Source organism: Myotis nattereri (assembly GCF_964212035.1).
Source record: "Myotis nattereri genome assembly, chromosome: 3".
Classification (NCBI taxonomy): domain Eukaryota; kingdom Metazoa; phylum Chordata; class Mammalia; order Chiroptera; family Vespertilionidae; genus Myotis; species Myotis nattereri.
The window spans coordinates 28,953,357-28,962,600 of NC_138077.1; the positions used below are offsets into that span (position 1 = coordinate 28,953,357).

General features: G+C 42.6%; 1 protein-coding gene across 1 annotated transcript in view; it reads right to left on the bottom strand.

Annotated features, from left to right (window-relative positions):
- The window catches only part of WDR49 (WD repeat domain 49), a gene marked incomplete at both ends in the record, with an annotated part of 111,060 nt that extends 106,531 nt beyond the window's left edge, over positions 1 to 4,529 (bottom strand). Inside the window, one exon of the mRNA XM_081085958.1 lies at positions 4,386 to 4,529. Within this exon, the coding sequence (XP_080942084.1) occupies positions 4,386 to 4,529 (144 nt within the window). The remainder of the gene's footprint in view (positions 1 to 4,385) is intronic.
- Between the last annotated feature and the right edge of the window lie 4,715 nt (positions 4,530 to 9,244).

Consider the following 9,244-nt stretch of genomic DNA (forward strand, 5'->3'; position numbering starts at 1 on the left):
TAGGACTATATCCCAAAAAACCAACACCAATCAGAAAGGATATATGCACCTCTATGTTCATAGCAGCACAATTTACAATAGCTAAATTTGAAAACAACCTAAGTACCCTTCAGCAGATGAGTGGATTAAAAACTTCGGTACATCTACACAATGGAATACTATGCTGCTATTAAAAAGAAAGAACTTTTACCATTTGCAGCAGCATGGGTGGAGCTGGAGAGCAATATGCTGAGTGACATAAGCCAGTCGGACAAAGATAAATATCACATGATCTCACTCATATGTGGGATATAATAATCAACATAATTTGATGAATAAAAATAGATCCAGTGACAAATGGCAGGGGAGGGGGCAAAGGTTAGAGCAACCAAAGGACTTGTATGCATGCATATTAGCATAACCAATGGACACAGACACTGGGGTGGTGGGGGCTTGCCCGGGGTGGGAATGGCTGTGGGGAGAGGTCAAGCAGGGAAAAAGCGGACATATGTAAAATTTTGGACAAAAAATAAAAAATAAATAATAAATAAAAAGACAACCAAGCATGAGAATATCATACATTCTGTGGATTTATTCCTTTTACTAGAGGCCCAGTGCACCAATTTGTGCATGGGTGGGGTCCGGCCAACCCGGCCCCAATTGGGTCAGATCAGGCCTGGGCCTGTCAGGAGGAAGAGAAGGTGGGAGGTTGGCTGGCCATCCTGCCCTGATTGGGGCCTGGTTAGGGCAGGGCTGGCTGGGGGAAGGGGCTGCAGGTAATTGGATGGAGGGCACCACCCCCAATTGGGGTTGGGGGGCCGATTGGGGGAGGGGCTGGCCATGGGGAGGGGCCTGGGTGGTTGGCCAGTCAGCCCTGCCCTTGATTTGGGTGGGGGGAAATCTGGGGTGGGGTCAGCTGGGGGGAGGGGTTGGGGGCCAATCTGGGTGGTGGGGGCCCATAAGGGGTGGGGCAGGCTGGGGGAGGGGCTCAGGAAATTGGGCCGGTCCCACTTCCTGTTGAGGTGGGGTGGCAATCAGGGGTGAGGCTGGCCAGGGGCAGGTGCTGCGGGCTGATCAGAGTGGTGGGGGCCCATCAGGGGTGTGGTTGGCCAGGGGGGAGGGGCTGCAGGAGGTTGGCTGTCCATTCCTGCCCAGTATTGGGCTGAGGGATGTGATCAGGGGTGGGCTGGTGCGGGGAGGGGCTGTGGGTCTATTGTGGGGGGACTGGCTGATGAGGGGTGGGACTGGCGGGGGGTTTGGGGGGGCTAGGGAGGGGGCGTTTGGCCAGTTGCCCATTCTTGATCTGGGTGGTAGAGTCCGATCAGGGGGAATCCGGCAGGGAGGAGGGACTGCGAGGTTGGCTGGCTGGCCCCACACCCTGATCGGGCAGTTCGCTGGCCACAGTGGGCATCATAGCAACCGGTCATTATGGTTATTATGGCCATTACAGTCATTGGCATTAGATAGATAGATAGATAGATAGATAGATAGATAGATAGATAGATTACACCTCAAGCACAATTCTCAGACAAGCACAATTGCCTACTGAACTTCTCCAGTCCTTTGAGGTGAAGTTAGCACAAGTGTATTGTATTTAGATTCCACTCACCCACAAGACAAGTTTGTTCTGAGTACCCTCCCTGAACATCCCTGGGGGCTCAGATTGTATCTTTAATGATTGGGCTACAGATCACTACCTTTAGAGTTCTGTGCTGTAGGACAGCTGCCGAGGGCAATGTTTCCTTCTGCAGCTCTGTCCGTACCTGTGGGCCCAATGCTCATGACTGATGGGCTGGGCTTCCTGGAAATAGCCTAGGGTATCATTCTTCCTAGGTGTCCATGCTGTTTTTGAAAATCATGTTGGCTCCAGGGCCTAACTTGTAGTCCTACTTGCACATGTGCCATTGAATTCTTCCATTCTGTGTGCACTGGGTCTGTTAAAAATGGACAGGCTTTGTTGTTTTTCTTGATAATACACCTGCAAAGCTCAATTTCTTTTTTAAAAACCGTCATTAGATTCTCTATATTCATGCAAGCTCTGGACTACAGTTTCTTCTCCCATCAGTAATATGTGCTTTCCCAACTGGTAATTTCAAAATTAGTGGTCTGGCCTTTAAAGCATTTAAAGTTATAAAGAAAAGAAGAGAAAAGAAAAAATCTTGAGGTTGAATTGACCAGTTTCACATGGGTTTATTCCAGATAATCAATCAGTAATTTGAAAAGAATGCCTACCCCAGGGGTCCTCAAACTACAGCCCGTGGGCCACATGCAAATACAAATACTGTATTTGTTCCCGTTTTGTTTTTTTACTTCAAAATAAGATATGTGCAGTGTGCTTAGGAATTTGTTCATAGTTGTTGTTTTTTAAACTATAGTCCGGCCCTCCAATGGTCTGAGGGACAGTGAACTGGCTCCCTGTTTAAAAAGTTTGAGGACCCCTGGCCTACCCCCTCCCCCAACCTTCTGAAGCAGTTTCACTCTCTAACATATCAATATTATAATGTTGACTCTCCTAATAAACCTGAGCATTCAAATTGTTTGTGTTCTTAGCACCAGAATAAAACTACCACATTTCTATTCATTGCAAAGTCAAAGCTATCATAATCTGCTGATATGTTTTTCTGAATGCCCTGTCAAAATGTTTGCTATATCTATCAAAATATGGCAAATTTATTTGGGGCATCGGACATGAACAGCCCTGAAATCTTTCAGACAAATGGGGTTGGATGAACAACAAATACATAAAGATTAGAATGAGCAAAGTGTAGAGCAGAGCAGGTCTTTGCTACTAAATATGACAGATTCTATTGTAAAAAAATGATTGATGCTATTGGGACAGGAATTTATCAACACAGGTAAAATCTAACTTGTTATACAAAACACAGTATAGTAGTTTTTCAGTGGTTAGCAACTACTTTTTTTTTTGATAGCTAAAGATTAAAATTTGTGCTAAGTGCAGGATAATATAGTTGTTAGATTTCATCATACTTTGTTAATTTCAAGGTAATATTCCAAAATATTGTGTATCTATTTCAAATTAATGTGGACACTTCCAAGCACCCTTGGAGGACCTTCTGAATCCCTGAGATCATATTTTAGCAAACATAATGAAGTAGAATAGATGGAGGCTCATGCCTATCTAAGTTCCACAGCACAGAAGAGCACTTCTTCCTGCCCAGATGAGAAACTAAAAATCATTATGATGAGTATTCTCTTTATGGTGCATAGCCACAGAATTCCCAACTAATTAACTAAGAAATAAATTATGCATTTATAATTAAAATTCTTAAGGTTTATTTTATACTAGAGGCCCAGAGGGGTCTCTCAGCCTGGCCTGTGCCCTCTCGCAATCTTGGGCCCCTCAGGGGATGTCGAACTGCCAGTTTCAGCCTAGTCCCCTCAGGCCAGGCCAAGGGACCCCACCGGTGCACGAATCCATGCACTGGGCCTCTAGTATGCATATAAGATCTTTGGTTAATCTCTTCCTGCCCTCCCCCCTCCCCACTTCCCTCTGAGATTCATCAGTCTGTTCCATGTTTCCATGCCTGTGCATTGAGCGTCTGCCCCCGGTGGTCTGTGCAAATCATAGCTACTGATCAAAGGGTCGAACAGTCGAACAGAATAGTCACTTAGGCTATATATATATAGATGTACAATTAAAAAGAAAACTTGCAATTTTGTTTTTCTTGGCACTGCTCCAATATTTAGGAAAAAAGTGGGAGACTGGTCCCTCACTTGGGATCTCCAGACAATGAAGTAGCAAAATTAGCTTTGAAAGGGAGCTGTGTCACTCAGGGGGAGGCAGGGAGAATTTTTTCAAACTAGAGGCAGATATTTGCATTTCCAGAGCCCTACTTCCCTGGAAAGAAGAGTTATTGTTGGGAGTCACCTTAGAGACTTGGCTTTCCCCACTCATAACCATACTTTTCATTGATCTCTAAGAAGAATTTTGTCCAAGAATGAATTTTCCTTCCTTCACTGTAATGGTTTTCAACAGAAGCAATTTCATACGAAATAATATAAGTTGGTTGGAAGAATGGAGGGACAAAGTTACTCTGGTGTTAAATCCAAGCCTGACCAATTCTTTAAAAATTCCCTGTTTTGTTGTTTGTTTTGTTTTTAAGAATAATGCTTTTATGTATTTTTCTTTTTTATTATTTTATTTAAGTACCGTTGGTGTATAATCTTCTATTGGTTATATTAGTTTCAGGTATACAATTAGCAATGCGACATTTTATACCTTATGATGTGATCACCCCACTAAGTCTAGCAATCATCTGTCACCATGTGAACTTATTTGTAAACATTAAATATATTAGCAATTTTAAGAGAAAAAAATCTCCCTTTTCATCCTCGTCTCCTTCATGAGCAAGTCCAAGTCTCCAGTAAATGAGATGAACGCTTACCTCCAAGGCCCTCTGGATTTTGACAAAGTCACCCACACTGAGCTGGTTTTCAAGCCAAGCTGTGCTGTGCTCTTCACCTTCTGTCCTGCCTCGCCCAGGCTCTGAGCCCTTGTTCAACTCAAGTGCAGCACTCTGGGAGCTCATAATGGCTTCACCTCTTTCAGCAGCTTCCAACTATTTCTATACCTTTATTGTTTTTTCTTCCAAAGGTGTCTTTAAAAAAAACAACAACAACCCAACTTAGCAATAGGCTCTCAAATAAGCATACATCTCAAGGCTTATAATAAGGAGGCAGGATGTTTAAGCTGAGAGGTGGAGAATGAAACCCTCAACCCCACTCTTCCTGAATTCCACAGCTTATTTTCCAAGTCCACAGTCCAGTGGTTCTAAAACACCCCCTCCTTATACTTGGTTGGACCTGACTTGGTTAAAAACGGATAAAGCTTCTCCCCCCAGTGTTTATAGCAACGGACCCAGAGTGCAGCTTCTAATCCTCATTTCACACGCATTAGCAAGGCAACTTCTCAAAGCCTGGTTGGCTAACCTTGCGTCTATTAACATGTTGTGGTTTTAAACTCCCTTTTCGTGTCTGGAGACATTAGATGGGGCAGCTGCCAGGTCCCTGCCCCCATGCAGCGCTCCCCTCTGCAGGCCACCCTTCCCAGCAGTGCCCATTGTTTCCTCTGTCCCTGCTGCTTCTGTATGTTTCCTGGCAACCAACAGAGAGCCAACTACAACTTTCTCTTTTCTGCTCCCCCTAGCCCCCAACTAATAACTGACCTGAAAGTTCAAATATACAATGAAAATGCTGAGTTTTTTTTTAAAAGGAAAATTCAGCCCACTCATTTTTCATTAAATTTTATCACTGTTTTATTTAAAGACATCTTTTATAAATATATTTTCTGTGAAGCAGGTCATGTGTTATGAAACAATATGATTAGATGAAGAAAAGAGTGTGACATTCAGGAATTGTATGTTTTGCACTTAGGACATTTTTTTTTTTCTTATTTCATAAGAATCCTATTCCTTGTATTCTCTTTGCTTCAGTTTCTACGTATGTCAAATGAGGGTGGGTTGAACGAATTTTCAATTCACTGAAAATATGATTAAAAAAACATAGCAAAACATAATATGATAAACCTTATGATAAAACTACTTATAGTACCATCACTGGTTCAGCTTCTATTAATGAAAAAGAGTGGGAGCGGGAGGGACATGCTGACATTTTTAAAAGTGTTTACCATGTGCCAGGCACGACAGTAAGCACTTCGTCTCCCTTACCTTGCTTAAGCTTCACAACAACCCTACCGGCAGATAAGACACAGTCCCCACTTTGTAGATGAAGGGACAAAGCAAATGCCAAGGGCCACAGGGTTGGTAAGGTGTAGCATACAGCGGCCTGCGTGGCTGCCTCTTCCAGAGCCTGAACTATAGATGATGCCCTCTCTGCACCTTCTTTTCATCGCTGAAAAGTTGTCACTAAACATTCTCCAGGTCCTTTCCACTCTGTCATCCTATGAGCTGGTGCTCACCAGGCTAATGGTGACATGCAGTACATTTCCCACAAGGCAGAGACGGAAGCATCCTACATACATTCCTATACCAGTTTTAGAAAAATAAATGAGATTTTATTTGTGCATTTTTAATTCATCTGTTTTTCTATCATTTATTCCAAAGATCATTTATTAAAAACCTACTCTATGTCAAGTCCTAAATTGGACCTGAGACCTGCCCAGAGGGGTTTATAGCTTTTCAGGGATGATTAACTGTGAAGTTCATCTTTCAGGCTAATCCCAACCACTTGTTATTTAAAGTGCTGTATTGAGAAGGATTTTGAAATCATATCTAGGCTCACAGGGAAGAATGGCGTTATAGATTATAAATGTATCACGGGCACAGAAAGGCAAAAGGGACATATCTACCACGAAGTTCCCTGCTTTGGTTTAGCCCTTCATGTAAGTTAGGAAACCACTTTTAAGCCCTAATATTATAAACTCCCCTAAGCCATCTCACATAAGGACAAAATGTGTCTTACACCATCCTAACTTGTAAATTAATAATAGTTTAGATCAGCTGATTATGTCCCATAACTGTTTGCAAAATGTTTTATCGTAGCATCCTGGAGAGGTGGGCTTTGCTCAGTAAGAGACACTAATGAGGGAAGCTGCAGGAGAAGTAGGTTTCCCACTGGTTGATGGTGTAAAATTCTCTAATTATTCTTTTTTTAAAATATTTTTTATTGATTTTTAGAGAGAGAATAAGGTAGAAGGAGAGAGAGAGAAACATTGATGTGAGAGTGAAACATTGATTGACTAGTTCCTACATGTCCTCAGTAGCCCGCAACCTGGGTATGTGCCTTGACTGGGAATCTAACCAGCAACCTTTCAATGCATGGGACGACACCCAACCAACTGAACTATTATTCTAAGACAGTCAAACTGCCTGAGCTACTTAGCCTTCATAAAGGTGCAACTCTAAATGTTGTCATTAGTCAAAACAGGAAAATAGAATGAGCAGCTAACAAATTACTGTAGAAGTTAATCAATTGACACCATTTTCTTTCTGTAAAATCATGGCATCAGAAAATAGTTCTTGATTGTAAAGCCATAAATAACTTTAAACTACTTTGGTAACTGTGTGGTTCATTTTCAGGTTAAATGCCCACAACCCTGTAAAATCCATAACTAGCCTCTTGGCTCTGCTGAAATGTATCTTCCTGCTTGTCATAAAGCAAGTATGATTTTGTGAATATCTGCAGGTGCCCACTCCAATGCTAGGCTCTGTGGGGAATGGTGTTGTGATGGAGACAATCTATACTCTCAAGGAGTGGACACTTCAGTTGGAAAGAACACTAACAAACAAACCAGCGCTTGCTCCCATCTCTTTTAGGGACAGGCCAACACTCTCTAGCACACCGGAGAGCTAAGCACCCAAGAAAACAAAGCAAACTGGCCCATCCACTCTCCTTTGCTTCCTTTGGAACCTTAGCACTGAGGCACTCTCCCCATTGAATAGACACTCCCACGTGTGTCCTCATCCAACTCCGCCCCCAAAGCCCTGCTCTCTTTTTCCTCAGTAATTTATACTCATCGACATAAATGTGGGCCTCGTCTTTCCTTTATTACAGCGGTTCTCAACCTTGGCTGCACATTAGGATCACCTGGGAATCATTTTAAAATCCTGATTTCTGGGCCTCATCCTCTGGAAATTCCTTTTCTTTGTTACTAATGTTGTGGCCCCCACCCCATAACAAAGAAACAGACTTTCCGGAGGTTGAGGCCCAGAAATCAGGATTTTAAAAAGATTCCCAGGTGATTCTAATGTGCAGCCAGGGTTGAGAACCACTGCTTTATTAGGTTAGCGTATTCTTACTAACATTCTTCATCTGTGCCTAGAATTCTCCCAAACACCTCCTCACTTTAACTGAAACCAGCTTCCTCATATCAACCCCATTTCCCACTGAACCATCGCAAGTTGAGGCTGCTTCTCGTCCCAGTCCACATCCCTGCAGACCAGTAGAAGGGTGACTTCCCATGGTCTCCTTTTTTCTGGAACATTAACCTTCCCAACATGGGCCAGTGGCCAAACCTCCTCTCCCCAGGCTCTTGTTGTTGTTGTTAATCCTCACTTGATTTTTAGAGAGAGGGGAAGGGAGGGGTGGGGGGAGGAGAGAGAGACCAACATTGATGTGAGAGAGAAACATCAATTGGTTGCCTCCTGCATGCATCCCAACTGGAGCTGGGGATCAAACCTGCAACCCAGGTACATGTCCTTAACAGGGAATCGAACCTGAGACCCTTCGGTGCACGGGCCAATGGATGTTCTACCACTGAACCACACTGGCCAGGGCCGCAACACAACCTTCTCCCAGAGCCTGAGGGAAAGAAAGCAGCAGCCCTGCCTTTGGCAGCTTCTAAGCCCTCAATAAATATTAGTTTCTTTCCTTCCTTGTTCCTGATCTCCTCCCAGTTTGAATTAATTACTCCTTCCCCTCTGCAACCACAGCATTTTGTTTGTACTTTAACCACAGCACTTTTTCTTTCTGCCTTGAAATATAATTAGTTCCCTGGGTATCGCTCTCTCTGACTACATTAACTCCCTAAGAACAAGGACAATACCTCACTGAGGCCTATAGCCTTACATTGCCCAACACAGAGTTTTGCATAAAACCACACAATGTATAGCAACGTGAACTCATTTGTAAAATAAGACGGGTGGAAAGTGAAATTCACCTATAGCTTTGAGTTTGCAGGGCAGGGTCCTGGGAATAGGTGACAGTGAGTCAGAAACAGAGTCAGAATTCCATGATTTAAAAAAAAATGAGGAAAACAAAATTTGAGAGTGCATCTTCAAGACACTCTTAGTACACGATTCAAGCACTCTTGAAACCAAGCATTTCTTGCTTTTATACATATAATTTCTATGTAAGATGAAAATGTGTTGAGGACCTACTCTGTGACAGGCACTACTCTAGCACCAGAAAAGCAAAGATGAATGAAACACAGCTCTCTGTCCCATAAAACAGTAAATGTTGGTTTTAAATTAATCCCATCTTTTGAGAAAGCAGGTCCCCTGTTAAATCTTAGACAACACAATATTTGCATTTTTCTATCTTCTGAACAATGTCCAAAGTAACAAACTATAACAGTATTTCTCAGATTATTCAAGTATTTGAACACTGAAAATTCATAAAATGATATCCTACAATAACTAAATGTGTAATTCTGCAATAAATGACATCATTTACTTTAAGTTTTAGTCTAAGCAAGGAATGATGGCCAAATTTACAAATATATGGAAGTGAAATATAAAATTGAGAAAATCCCAATTATTGACTTAAGTATTTCTAACCCATTTGG